Source organism: Entelurus aequoreus, linkage group LG16 (genome assembly GCF_033978785.1).
Source record: "Entelurus aequoreus isolate RoL-2023_Sb linkage group LG16, RoL_Eaeq_v1.1, whole genome shotgun sequence".
NCBI classification, from domain to species: Eukaryota; Metazoa; Chordata; class Actinopteri; order Syngnathiformes; family Syngnathidae; genus Entelurus; species Entelurus aequoreus.
Window position 1 is genome coordinate 14,966,232 of NC_084746.1, and position 15,134 is coordinate 14,981,365.

The window sequence follows — 15,134 nt, forward strand, 5'->3', positions numbered from 1 at the left end:
GTCCAGAATACTGTGGAATTTTGCGATGAAAACAGAGCTGTTTGTATTGGGATACAATGTGTCCCAATACTTCCGTTTCAACCATCGACGTCATGCGCAAACGTCATCATACATAGACGTTTTCAACCAGATGTTTCGCGGGAAATTTAAAATTGCACTTTGGTAATCTAACCCGGCCGTATTGGCATGTGTTGCAATGTTAAGATTTCATCATTGATATATAAACTATCAGACTGAGTGGTCGGTAGTAGTGGCTTTCAGTAGGCCTTTAAGTATCTGTGTTCGTGTGGACATGGCCTTTTTGTTACCTTGTGGTGCGTCTCACCAGCGAGGCCCTCTCTCTGTGCGTCCCGTGTGTAAGCTAGCGGTCTGGTCTCCGCCCACCGAGACAAAGATTGTAGATGACTGACAAGTGGATTCACTCTGTTCATTTGAATTCTGCTGTTGAAAAAAGGTGTTGAGAGCGATGCACCCTCTTTCACCCTGTTTGAGAGCGAACAACAAAGATGACAGCAAAGTTATCGCATACTTTTTTATTTATTGTCCGATAATTGATTCATTGACTGACAGCCAAGGCCTAGTAGTAAATCCAGGGTTCCATAGAAAGTATTGGTATGTTCTAATGTAGTCAGTCGGACGGTGCTAAAGAAGAATGACTAATTTGTTGTGCAACAGTAAACCAAGTCTTAATGTCTACCAGGTTGCCCAGGAGATTACAACCCACCTGAGATTTTCGACTTTCCTGGGAAGTCTGGCTTCCAGCTTTATGGGATGGTTTACAAGCCTCACAACCTTCAGCCCGGCAGGAAGCATCCTACTGTTCTCTTTGTCTATGGAGGCCCGCAGGTCTGTGGCCATAAACACTCTTTGTGGGGTCATACTGTGCTGGTGTGTTTCCTTCCTTGCCCATAAGTGGTTTTATGAGTCACGCTATGTCCTTGGTGGGTTTTCAGGTGCAGTTGGTGAACAACTCCTTCAAGGGGATGAAATACCTCCGCCTGAACACTCTGGCCTCCTTGGGTTACGCTGTAGTTGTCATTGATGGGAGAGGGTCCTGTCAGAGGGGCCTTGAGTTTGAGGGCGCACTTAAGAACAAAATGGTAACTTGGGAGTGCTTATTTATTATGACAACCCATTCATTTTACTTTCAATGTCAATTTGATAAACACACCGTCTCCTCAGGGTCAAGTGGAGATTGAAGACCAGGTGGAGGGCCTCCAGTATGTAGCAGAGAAGTTCAACTTTGTTGACTTAAGCCGTGTAGCCATCCATGGCTGGTCTTACGGCGGCTTCCTCTCTCTCATGGGCCTCATCCAGCGACCCAACGTCTTTAAGGTAAGGGGCCAAAACTTGTTTCCATGCGACGCAGCAACAGCAGCTCATTGTCAAGACTATAACGACGTTTGCGTTAATTAGGAACAGGCAAATAAGGTTACACTTGACCACAATTCATGTTCACAATTACACAACATATCCGAATAAGAGTAGGAAGAAGCTACGTTTATATAATCCTACCCCTTCTATACACCGTAACAATCCCTAATACAGGGGTCACCAACCTTTTTGAAACCAAGAGCTACTTCTTGGGGACTGATTAATGCGAAGGGCTACCAGTTTGATACACACTTAAATAAATTGCCAGAAATAGCCAATTTGCTCAATTTACCTTTAACTCTATGTTAATATTAATAATTAATTATATTTACACTTAATTGAACGGTTTAAAAGAGGAGAAAACACGAAAAAAAATGACAATTAAATTTTCAAACATAGTTTATCTTCAATTTTGACTCTTTAAAATTCAAAATTCAACCGAAAAAAAGAAGAGAAAAACTAGCTAATTCGAATCTTTTTGAAAAAATTAAGATAAGAATTTATGGAACATCATTAGTAATTTTTCCTGATTAAGATTAATTTTAGAATTTTGATGACATGTTTTAAATAGGTTAAAATCCAATCTACACTTTGTTAGAATATATAACAAATTGGACCAAGGTATATTTCTAACAAAGACAAATCATTATTTCTCCTAGATTTTCCAGAACAAAAATTTTAAAAGAAATTCAAAAGACTTTGAAATAAGATTCAAATTTGATTCCACAGATTTTCTAGATTTGCCAGAATAATTTTTTTGAATTTTAATCATAATAAGTTTGAAGAAATATTTCACAAATATTCTTTGTCGAAAAAACACAAGCTAAAATGAAGAATTAAATTAAAATGTATTTATTATTCTTTACAATAAAAACATTTTTTTACTTGAACATTGTCAGAATTGTCAGGAAAGAAGAGGAAGGAATTTAAAAGGTATATGTGTTTAAAAATCCTAAAATCATTTTTAAGGTTGTATTTTTTCTCTAAAATTGTCTTTCTGAAAGTTATAAGAAGCAAAGTAAAAAAAATAATGAATTTATTTAAACAAGTGAAGACCAAGTCTTTAAAATATTTTCTTGGATTTTCAAATTCTATGTGAGTTTTGTCTCTCTTACAATTAAAAATGTCGGTCAAAGCAAGACCAGCTTGCTAGTAAATAAATACAATTTAAAAAATAGAGGCAGCTCACTGGTAAGTGCTTCTATTTGAGCTATTTTTAAAACAGGCCAGCGGGCTACTCATCTTGTCCTTACGGGCTACCTGGTGCCCGCGGGCACCGCATTGGTGACCCCTGCCCTAATAAATTTTGCGAAGCTGTAGTTGCATCTTTTGCCCACACAGTGTCAGTGTAAGGTTATAGCATGAAGATGGGAAGGAGCCAGTGCGCCCACATGAACTACCAGTACAATATACTAGAAACATATTTAGTTATTGGGGCTGTCAAACGCTTAACATTTTTAATCAGATGAATGACGGGGTAGCTGTTTATTATTTAGATCAGGTATGTCCAAACATTTTGACTTGGGGGCCGCATTGCGCTAAAAAATTTATAAAATTTGGCCCGGGGCTGAAAGCCGACTACATGTAAAGTAACTATATATATATATATATATATATATATATATATATATATATATATATATATATATATATATATATATATATATATATATATATATATATATATATATATATATATACATATATATATATATATATATATATATACATATATATATATATGTATGTATGTATGTATGTATGTGTATGCACGCATATACCCTGTACATACTTTGATGTGTATAAATGTGTGTGTGTGTAAATATTTGAATGATATAATGGATATATAGTTAATAATTGATGTAATTGGATATTAAGAGTATGTGAAAGTTCGACACCTACCTTGTTTACTTCCGTGACAACCTAATCAATCTGAAATATCAATCAGCTAAAATGCGCCAAACATGGATAAGTGTGGAAAGAGTGTTTTGCATGTTTCCCATAATGCACTGCAGGAGATTTAATTGGGAGTACTTTTTTTCTAATATCCACAAAGTTTATTGAGCAGGTTGTGTTATGTGTGACCTTGTGTGTTGACCTTTTGTCCGAGTTTATTTTTGCCACGTGTGGGAAAGGTATTTTGGGTTGGGTCATACATAAAAATGCCCTGCTATGTTCACTTCAAAGTGCAGTTTATGGTCTTTAATCTGAATTACTCACAATGTCCATAAGATGGTGGTAAAGTTGCAGCAATTATACTGCCAGGTATTTCAATTTAAATTGGAGACACACTGTGTAATTTGGACACCCCTGATTTAGAAGAATTAGGATCCTGCAGAGTGTGTACAATACTTTTGTCAGTCGACCGCTGCGTCATGTTTTTTTTTTGTACTCTAATATCCCACGGAAAGCAAACTGCTGTGTTCAGTGTCTTCCATTTTGACTCGTTTAGATCTGCAGTCTGTCAGTCTCGCATGCACCATGGTAACAATACTTGAAACAAATGTGTTGCCAAAGGTTTCAGACATTTTGCAGATGCGTTACGGCATTGACAAGATGACTATGTCAGGCCTGGGCAATTATTTTGACTCGGTGCCAAATTTAGAGGAAAAAAAAAACCGTGTCTGGGGGGCCAATATATCAGATTTTTAGGAACACTAATACAAAACCTCACAATAATGTCCGATTGAATGCTTAAAACGTTTTTACTGAATGAGACACCCAGAATGTACATGAAAATAAAGATTGTAGGATTTACAATATTAACTATGAACGATAAAACACTGAATATTGACAACATATGAACGTCACACCACCCTCTCAATCGACATATTTTACAATCAAGCGAAACGCAACAAAGATGCAACAAACACAGCGAAATATGAACGCGAAGGGTAAAAAAACAAAAAAAACACTTACAATCTGATACATCACTAAGCTTTACAACTTTCTTGTAAAAATCTCCTTCCACGTCTGTCCCTGAAACCCACTTTTTAGGCTGGCCGCTCTGGAAACACTCTGTGGAAACGCTCCCCACCCACACTGCTTGGTGCCTCCTCTGAGCTGCTGTGACTTAGATCACCATAGTAACTAATTAGATTACCATAGTAACTACAGATGTCCGATAATGGCCTTTTTGCCGATATTCCAAAATTGTCCAACTCTTAATTACCGATTCCGATATCAACCGATACCGATATATACAGTCGTGGAATTAACACATTATTATGCCTAATTTTGTTGTGATGCCCCGCTGGATGCATTAAACAATATAACAAGGTTTTACAAAATAAATCAACTCAAGTTATGGAAAAAAATGCCAACATGGCACTGCCATATTTATTATTGAAGTCACAAAGTGCATTCTTCTTTTTAACATGCCTCAAAACAGCAGCTTGGAATTTGGGACATGCTCTCCCTGAGAGACCATAAGGAGGTTGAGGTAGGGGAGGGGGGTATTTTGTAGCATCCCGGAAGAATTAGTGCTGCAAGGGGTTTTGCGTATTTGTTCTGTTGTGTTTATGTTGTGTTACGATGCGGATGTTCTCCCGAAATGTGTTTGTCATTCTTGTTTGGTGTGGGTTCACAGTGTGGCGCATATTTGTAACAGTGTTAAAGTTGTTTATACGGCCACTCTCAGTGTGACCTTTATGGCTGTTGACCAAGTATGCTTTGCATTCACTTGTGTGTGTGAAAAGCCGTAGGTATTATGTGATTGGGCCGGCACGCAAAGGCAGCGCCTTTAAGGTTTATTGGCGCTCTGTACTTCTCCCTACGTCCGTGTACACAGCGGCGTTTTAAAAAGTCATACATTTTACTTTTTGAAACAGATACCGATAACTTTGAAACCGATACCGATAATTTCCGATATTACATTTTAAAGCATTTATCGGCCGATTATATCGGCAGTCCGATATTATCTGACATCTCTAATAGTAACTAATTACAAACCCCGTTTCCATATGAGTTGGGAAATTGTGTTAGATGTAAACATAAACGGAATACAATGATTTGCAAATCCTTTTCAACCCATATTCAATTGAATGCACTACAAAGACAAGATATTTGATGTTCAAACTCATAAGCTTTATCTTTTTTTTGCAAATAATAATTAACTTAGAATTTCATGGCTGCAACACGTGCCAAAGTAGTTGGGAAAGGGCATGTTCACCACTGTGTTACATGGCCTTTCCTTTTAACAACACTCAGTAAACGTTTGGGAACTGAGGAGACACATTTTTGAAGCTTTTCAGGTGGAATTCTTTCCCATTCTTGCTTGATGTACAGCTTAAGTTGTTCAACAGTCCGGGGGTCTCCATTGGGCTATTTTAGGCTTCATAATGCGCCACGCATTTTCAATGGGAGACAGGTCTGGACTACAGGCAGGCCAGTCTAGTACCCTCACTCTTTTACTATGACGCCACGTTGATGTAACACGTGGCTTGGCATTGTCTTGCTGAAATAAGCAGGGGCGTCCATGGTAACGTTGCTTGGATGGCAACATATTTTGCTCCAAAACCTGTATGTACCTTTCAGCATTAATGGCGCCTTCACAGCTGTGTAAGTTACCCATGTCTTGGGCACTAATACACCCCCATACCATCACAGATGCTGGCTTTTGAACTTTGCGCCTATAACAGTCCGGATGGTTCTTTTCCTCTTTGGTCCGGAGGACACGACGTCCACAGTTTCCAAAAACAATTTGAAATGTGGACTCGTCAGACCACAGAACACTTTTCCACTTTGTATCAGTCCATCTTAGATGAGCTCAGGCCCAGCGAAGCCGACGGCGTTTCTGGGTGTTGTTGATAAACGGTTTTCGCCTTGCATAGGAGAGTTTTAACTTGCACTTACAGATGTAGCGACCAACTGTAGTTATTGACAGTGGGTTTCTGAAGTGTTCCTGAGCCCATGTGGTGATATCCTTTACACACTGATGTCGCTTGTTGATGCAGTACAGCCTGAGGGATGGAAGGTCACGGGCTTAGCTGCTTACGTGCAGTGATTTCTCCAGATTCTCTGAACCCTTTGATGATATTACGGACCGTAGATGGTGAAATCCCTAAATTCCTTGCAATAGCTGGTTGAGAAAGGTTTTTCTTAAACTGTTCAACAATTTGCTCACGCATTTGTTGACAAAGTGGTGACCCTCGCTCCATCCTTGTTTGGAATGACTGAGCATTTCATGTAATCTACTTTTATACCCAATCATGGCACCCACCTGTTCCCAATTTGCCTGTTCACCTGTGGGATGTTCCAAATAAGTGTTTGATGAGCATTCCTCAACTTTATCAGTATTTATTGCCACCTTTCCCAACTTCTTTGTCACGTGTTGCTGGCATCAAATTCTAAAGTTAATGATTATTTGCAAAAAAAAAGTTTATCAGTTTGAACATCAAATATGTTTTCTTTGTAGCATATTCAACTGAATATGGGTTGAAAATGATTTGCAAATCATTGTATTCCGTTTATATTTACATCTAACACAATTTCCCAACTCATATGGAAACGGGGTTTGTAGATTACCATAGTAACTAGTATATCATGAAAAGCACAGATTCCAACCATTGAAATACTTTGTATTGTTGAAGACTTACGGTAATTAGAAAACATCACTGCACATCATAATTGCAGCTACACTTTCCATCTTAAAGATCTAAATCTATTACTTGGGAATGTCCGCAGGGCCAGATTGAAAAGCTTAATTTGGGCCTTAATTTGCCCAGGTCTGATCTACACCATTACCATTGATTATATGTTCACATGGTTTCCCGTTTTAAACATGATATTCTTGTCCACCTGACCGTGTTGTGCCATTGTGTTTTAGTTGGCCATCGCAGGTGCCCCGGTGACGGTGTGGATGGCGTACGACACGGGCTACACCGAGCGCTACATGGACGTGCCTGAGAACAACCAGCAGGGCTACGAGGAAGGCTCTGTGGCTCTGCATGTGGACAAGCTGCCCAGCGAGTCAGTTGATGCACACTTGCGATACATCTTTTACAACCTTTCACATCACAATGCAATGGATGACAAGTGCATTGCAATTATGAACCCTTTCAGTGTCGACGTGATCTGTCGATCCCAGCGGCACACAAGGACTGATCGCCATCGTTTGTCATTCCAGGCCCAACCGTTTGCTGATTCTTCATGGATTTCTTGATGAAAATGTGCACTTTTTCCACACCAACTTCTTGGTGTCGCAGATCATCCGTGCTGGGAAGCCCTACCAACTTCAGGTTACTGTCACACCCCACAAGACATTGACATGGCGCCAGGTTCTCACACACGTAAACCTGTCAATGAATGTCTTAGCGACCAAATATATTTATAAAAATACTAATTGAATAATGATAATCAGCATTCACTATAAAAACCTAATGAAGCAGGAGCCATTTTATTTCAAATATTTTATTTTGAAATACAACGTTGACCAATAATATGAGACATTTTTTAAAAGTTTTTAGTACAAAAACAACATTTTTATTGGGATTTTAATATTAGCAATACTTATCTAATTGGTCAACATCTTAAAATTAGCCACATAACTCCTCTTGTTTGCTAACTTGTTCAAATTCCAGCTGCTTTGTCCTTTTTTAGGGCGTTTCTCTAAATCACTGGTGTATGTGTGAGTGACAGGAAAAAAAAAAGCTCAGACTCATTTAGTGCCACTCGCAGGTTTGCACGTATAACTCGGAACCCTGAATATAAGACGGCTCTTTTCTAGGGTACAAATACTTGATCATATTTGGGTCCAAATGGTATAACTCTATTGCACATGGTGTAATTATTTCTAATATTTGGCAAGCAAATTGTGTTGTAGAAGCTATTTTACTAACTGTTGTGATTAGTTCATGTTTTTGTGTTCTTGGTATTTCTTTCCCAATAATAGGCCAGTCAGGCTGGTCCACTGAACTGGCCCTGACTGACTTTTTAACAGGCCTGCACACGCTGGTGATGGCCATGAACTTTGTCAGCAGCCCTAACAGTACTATATAAGTGCTTTATGGCCACAGAACTAAGATAAATAGCCATCAGTCCATCAATAAGTGCTTAATGGCCACACAGCACTAAGATAAGTAGCCATTAGTCCATTAATTAATGCTTTATGGCCACAGAACTAAGATAAATAGCCATTAGTCCATCAATAAGTGCTTAATGGCCACACAGCACTAAGATAAATAGCCATTAGTCCATTAATAAATGCTTTATGGCCACAGAACTAAGATAAATAGCCATCAGTCCATCAATAAGTGCTTAATGGCCACACAGCACTAAGATAAGTAGCCATTAGTCCATTAATTAATGCTTTATGGCCACAGAACTAAGATAAATAGCCATCAGTCCATCAATAAGTGCTTAATGGCCACACAGCACTAAGATAAATAGCCATTAGTCCATTAATAAATGCTTTATGGCCACAGAACTAAGATAAATAGCCATCAGTCCATCAATAAGTGCTTAATGGCCACACAGCACTAAGATAAATAGCCATTAGTCCATTAATAAATGCTTTATGGCCACAGAACTAAGATAAATAGCCATTAGTCCATTAATAAGTGCTTAATGGCCACACAGAACTAAGATAAATAGCCATTAGTCCATTAATAAATGCTTAATGGCCACAGAACTAAGATAAATAGCCATCAGTCCATCAATAAGTGCTTAATGGCCACACAGCACTAAGATAAATAGCCATTAGTCCATTAATAAATGCTTTATGGCCACAGAACTAAGATAAATAGCCATTAGTCCATTAATAAGTGCTTAATGGCCACACAGAACTAAAATAAATAGCCATTAGTCCATTAATAAATGCTTAATGGCCACAGAACTAAGATAAATAGCCATCAGTCCATCAATAAGTGCTTAATGGCCACACAGCACTAAGATAAATAGCCATTAGTGCATTAATAAATGCTTTATGGCCACAGAACTAAGATAAATAGCCATTAGTCCATTAATAAGTGCTTAATGGCCACACAGAACTAAGATAAATAGCCATTAGTCCATTAATAAATGCTTAATGGCCACAGAACTAAGATAAATAGCCATTAGTCCATTAATAAGTGCTTAATGGCCACAGAACTAAGATAAATAGCCATTAGTCCATTAATAAATGCTTTATGGCCACACAGCACTAAGATAAATAGCCATTACTCCATTAATAAATGCTTTATGGCCACAGAACTAAGATAAATAGCCATTAGTCCATTAATAAGTGCTTAATGGCCACACAGAACTAAGATAAATAGCCATTAGTCCATTAATAAATGCTTTATGGCCACAGAACTAAGATAAATAGCCATTAGTCCATTAATAAGTGCTTAATGGCCACATAACTAAGATAAATAGCCATTAGTCCATTAATAAATGCTTTATGGCCACACAGCACTAAGATAAATAGCCATTAGTCCATTAATAAATGCTTTATGGCCACACAGCACTAAGATAAATAGCCATTAGTCCATTAATAAATGCTTTATGGCCATACAGCACTAAGATAAATAGCCATTAGTCCATTAATAAATGCTTTATGGCCACAGAACTAAGATAAATAGCCATTAGTCCATTAATAAGTGCTTAATGGCCACACAAAACCAAGATAAATAGCCATTAGTCCATTAATAAATGCTTTATGGCCACAGAACTAAGATAAATAGCCATTAGTCCATTAATACATGCTTTATGGCCACACAGCACTAAGATAAATAGCCATTAGTCCATTAATAAATGCTTTATGGCCACAGAACTAAGATAAATAGCCATTAGTCCATTAATAAGTGCTTAATGGCCACACAGCACTAAGGTAAATAGCCATCAGTCCATTAATAAATGCTTTATAGCCACACAGCACTAAGATAAATAGCCATCAGTCCATTCACAATTGTAGACTTTTACAGCCGACACATCAACACTCCTGATCAGGCGTCATCCTCTCTAGGAAAACTGTAGCTCCAGTCGTTGTTTACACCACAGGTGTCAAACTCAAGGCCCAGGTCCAAATATGGCCCGCCACGTCATTTAACGTGGCCCGCCACTACATTTTGATTTGCCACGCCACATCATTCTGATATGACCCGTCACATAATTTTATGTGGTCTGCCACATGGTTTTATTGTGGACCACCACTTTATTTTAAGTACTCTGTCCTACAATTTAAAAGTGGCCCACTACGTCATTTTATGTCACTTTAAAGTGGACCGTCACGTCATTTTAGTTTGGCCCGCCACATGATTTTAAATTGGCCTGCGATGTCATTTTATGTGGCCCTCCACGTCATTTTAAATTGGTCTGCCATATCATTTTACGTGGACTTCCACATCATTTTATGTGGCTCTCCACGTAATTTTAAATTGGCCCGCCATGTCATTTTGTGTGGACCTACACATCATTTTAAAGTAGCCCACCATGTCATTTTGAGTGGCCCTCCACATCATTTTAAATGCGCCAATGTCATTTTGAGTGGCCCTCCACGTCATTTTACGTGGTCCGCCACATAATTCTAATATGACCCACCATGTCACTTTAAAGTGGCCCGTCACGTCATTTTAATCTGACCTGTGATGCCATTTTATTTGGCCCTCCACATCATTTTAAAATGGCTGTCCACATAATTTTAAAATCGGCCCATGTCATTTTATGTGGACCGCCACATCATTTTAAATTAGCCTCCATGTCATTTTATGTGGCTCTCCACGTCATTTTAAATGCAGCCCCTCAATGTCAGTTTATGTGGCCCTCCACATCATTTTACGTGGTCCGCCACATCATTTTAATATGACCCTCCATGTCACTTTAAAGTGGCCCGTCACGTCATTTTAAATTGACCTGCGATGCCATTTTATTTGGCCCTCCGCATCATTTTAAGATGGCTGTCCACATCACTTTAAAAGTGGCTCATGTCATTTTATGTGGACCTCCACATCATTTTAAAGTGGCCGCCATGTCATTTTAAGTGGCTCTCCACGTCATTTTATATTCGGCCCCTCAATGTCATTTTATGTGGCCCTCCACGTCATTTTACATGGTCCGCCACATAATTTTAATATGACCCTCCATGTCACTTTAAAGTGGCCCGCCACATCATTTTAATTTGGTCCGACACATCAGTTTAATTTGGCCTGCAATGCCATTTTATTTGGCCCTCCACATCTTTTTAAAGTGGTCCTCCACGTCATTTTAAATTGTCCTGCAATATGATTTTATGTGGCCCTCCATGTCATTTTAAATTAGGCCGCAATATCATTTTAAAACGGCCCCTCCATATCATTTTATGTGGCCCTCCATGTCATTTTAAATTAGGCCGCAATAGCATTTTAAAACGGCCCCTCCATATCATTTTATGTGGTCCTCCATGTCATTTTAAGTTGGCCCGCCATATCGTTTTATGTGACCACCACATCATTTTAAAATGGCCCCCACAATTAATTTTATGTGGCCCTCCACGTCATTTTAAATTGGCCTGCCATATCATTTTATGTGGTCCGCCACATCCTTTTAAGATGGCCGTCCACATCATTTTATGTGGACCTCCACATAATTTTAAAATTGGCCTGCCATATCATTTTATGTGGCCCTCCACGTCATTTTAAAATGGCTCCCCCATTTAATTTTACGTGGCCCTCCACGTCATTTTATGTGGACCTCCACATAATTTTAAAATTGGCCTGCCATATCATTTTATGTGGGCCTCCACGTCATTTTAAAAGCGCTCCCTCAATATCATTGTATGTGGCCCTCCACATCATTTTAATGTGGCCTGCCATATCATTTTATGTGGTCCGCCACATCCTTTTAAGATGGCCGTCCACGCCATTTTAAAGTGGCCCGCCATATAATTTTATGTGCACCTCCACATCATGTTAAAATGGCCCGCCATATCATTTTACTAAAAAAAAGAGAAATTGAAAAAACAAATGAATATAAAACATAATAAATAATAAACATAATATAACGGAGAAAAAAAAGAGAAATTGAAAAAATAAATGAATATAAAACATAATAAATAATAAACATAATATAACGAAAAAAGAAGAGAAATTGAAAAAATAAATGAATATAAAACATAATAAATAATAAACATAATATAACGAAAAAAGAAGAGAAATTGAAAAAACAAATGAATATAAAACATAATAAATAATAAATAATAAACAATATAACGGGGGGAAAAAAGAGAAATTGAAAAAATAAATGAATATAAAACATAATAAATAATAAACATAATATAACGAAAAAAGAAGAGGAATTGAAAAAATAAATGAATATAAAACATAATAAATAATAAACATAATATAACGGGAAAAAAATAGAAATTGAAAAAATAAAATAATATAAAAAATAAAAGAAATGCCTTTTATTATTGTCAACTAGCATAAGAAATGAAAGATAGATATTTATTAAGATGACAAAGAAATAAAAGAAATGAAGATATAAAACATAATAAATAATAAACATAATATAACGGGAAAAAAAAGAGAAATTGAAAAAATAAATGAATATAAAAAATGTGTGGAAAACAGTATACTGAGTTTTTCACCTTTTTTTAACTTATTTGATTATCATATTTGTCTTTTTTATTACATTATGTGTTTTATCCTGTATATAATAAAACAAAAAGAGAAATCAAATAAATAGATAAATCTAAAAAAATGTGGGGAAAACTTAATATACTGAGTTTTTCACGTTTTTTTTTTACTTATTTGTTTATCATATTTCTCTTTTTTATTATATTATGTGTGCGCACGCAATTTATTCATCAAATTCACAAAATAATAATCACAGCATCTTCCAAATTGCACATAATTACATAACAATATCACATTTCAAAGTCATTATTACAAATTAATGTTCATAGAGTTCATGACACATTAATTCCAATGCACAACAGAGCTTGATAATCGTGTCAGAGCCTGATTTAAAGCGTCAGGATCGCATCAAAGCATAATAAAGTTCAATAAAGCGTAATAAAACGTATCAAAGCGTGATTTAAAGCGTATCAAATCGTGAGGAACGGTAATTCGTCCCCCCAAAGCAGCAACTTATTCGTATCAGAGCGTATCAAAGCATAACATTACTTCGGAGATCGGGATATTCGTGGAAAAATTGACAAAAATGACGGCGCTTTGCTCGCCGCTTTAAAGCGCGGCAAGCGCCGTTGGTGTGAACCAGGCATTAGGGCTGGGAATAGGCAACTTTATTTATAGAATACAATTTGTGCTTTACAGAAAATGACACGCAGGATAGAATATTGAGAAAAATAATCATAATTCAAATGAAAAAAGTGCACATAAAACTGTTTTAATTCAAATCAAATCAAAGAGTGTAGATAAAACACTTTCAGTTGTCATATGCACAATTAAAGAAGTCTTTTCAACCTGGATTTGAACATTGCCAACGTTGAGGCCTGTCTCACGTCCTTAAGAATTCCATTATATTCAAGTACAGTCAAAAAGGAAGATATGCATTATACAGTCTGATGGTTGTCGGTATGAAGGACTTCCTGTGTCGTTCCGTGTTGCATATTATATTATACAAGCTGCACACTGACTACTCCTACTTTCATCCCGATAATACCGTGCCACAGGGAAGCTGTTTTCAAATGTCAACATTGCATGCTCGCCAAGAGATTGTTCAGCGATTGATTGGTCCGTTCCTACGTTGCAGGTGTACCCCAACGAGCGACACAGTATCCGCTGCCCCGAGTCCGGAGAACACTACGAGATAATGCTGCTGCACTTTTTACAACAATACCTCTGATCCGACTCCACGTCACCCCTCCAGCCGGGCGCCCATCCCTACTGCAAGCGGACTATTTGTCAGACACTTCCATGAGTCCACGCCCTTCTCCGTGTTGCAGTCATCATCTTCCTCCAAATGTCACCCCGTTTCCCCCTCACCCGCCTCCCCGTGTGTCAGTAGTAAGTGGAAGGTTCCAGTTCACGGATGCGAAAAAGGAAAAGCTCCGTACACGTTTGCACACACGCTACATAATATTTGTTTGTTGCAGACATGAACAGAAAGGCGTGCGCGATGTGTGAGTCTGTACCTTTCAGTGTATGTAACCATGAAGAAAAGGAAGGGCGGCTCTTCCTGTGTCCACTTGTTTTAAGTGTGTTTAGAATAAAATATTTTTATGGATTTTTATTATCATTTTTAATGAACGACGACAGAGGCCACTCATTGCTGTTCTGTCCCCTTACATTACATCGCTTGCCTTCTAAACACATAATTTATATTTGCCAAAGTACCTCTTGACTATTGATCATGCCGGTATTTGCTTCTTCTTTTTTTTCTTTCTACCGCAATACAGCCGACAGAAGGTTGAGCACTGGAGGCCTACAACAGCTTTGTACCACCAGAATACAATTTGTACATGATGATGAATAAATGGATGAATCAACCACCTGGCACGTATTTTCCACTTGTCAATGCGCCGACTCGGCATCTGCAGCACAGCCCCATTAATTTGTTTGTTTTGTCCGCCCTCATGACAGTTTCCATGGCAACCTGTTGATAACGGCCTCGGAAATACGCCGCCTATTCTTTGTAACCTCGACAGGGGGTGAGTTATTTACTAGATCATTTCATCCCTTCACATTACCCTGGAACAGGGGTCACCAACGCACAGGTCGCCCGTAAGGACCAGATGAGTCGCCCGCTGGCCTGTTCTAAAAATAGCTCAAATAGCAGCACTTACCAGTGAGCTGCCTCTATTTTTTAAATTGTATTTATTTACTAGCAGGCTGGCTTTGCCC

At 38.0% G+C, this 15,134-nt stretch overlaps 1 protein-coding gene across 3 annotated transcripts in view; it reads left to right on the forward strand.

Moving 5' to 3' along the window:
• Nucleotides 1-14,791, forward strand: part of LOC133630636 (dipeptidyl peptidase 9-like) — a 76,145-nt gene extending 61,354 nt beyond the window's left edge. For 2 of the 3 annotated variants that reach the window (XM_062022237.1, XM_062022238.1), the window contains exons 16-21: nt 701-846; nt 954-1,100; nt 1,183-1,335; nt 7,202-7,344; nt 7,502-7,613; nt 14,044-14,791. In XM_062022237.1, coding sequence (XP_061878221.1) covers nt 701-846; nt 954-1,100; nt 1,183-1,335; nt 7,202-7,344; nt 7,502-7,613; nt 14,044-14,136 — 794 coding nt within the window. In that variant the 3' untranslated portion in view covers nt 14,137-14,791. The remainder of the gene's footprint in view (nt 1-700; nt 847-953; nt 1,101-1,182; nt 1,336-7,201; nt 7,345-7,501; nt 7,614-14,043) is intronic. The other variant, XM_062022240.1, reaches the window with a different exon arrangement.
• Nucleotides 14,792-15,134: the final 343 nt, after the last annotated feature.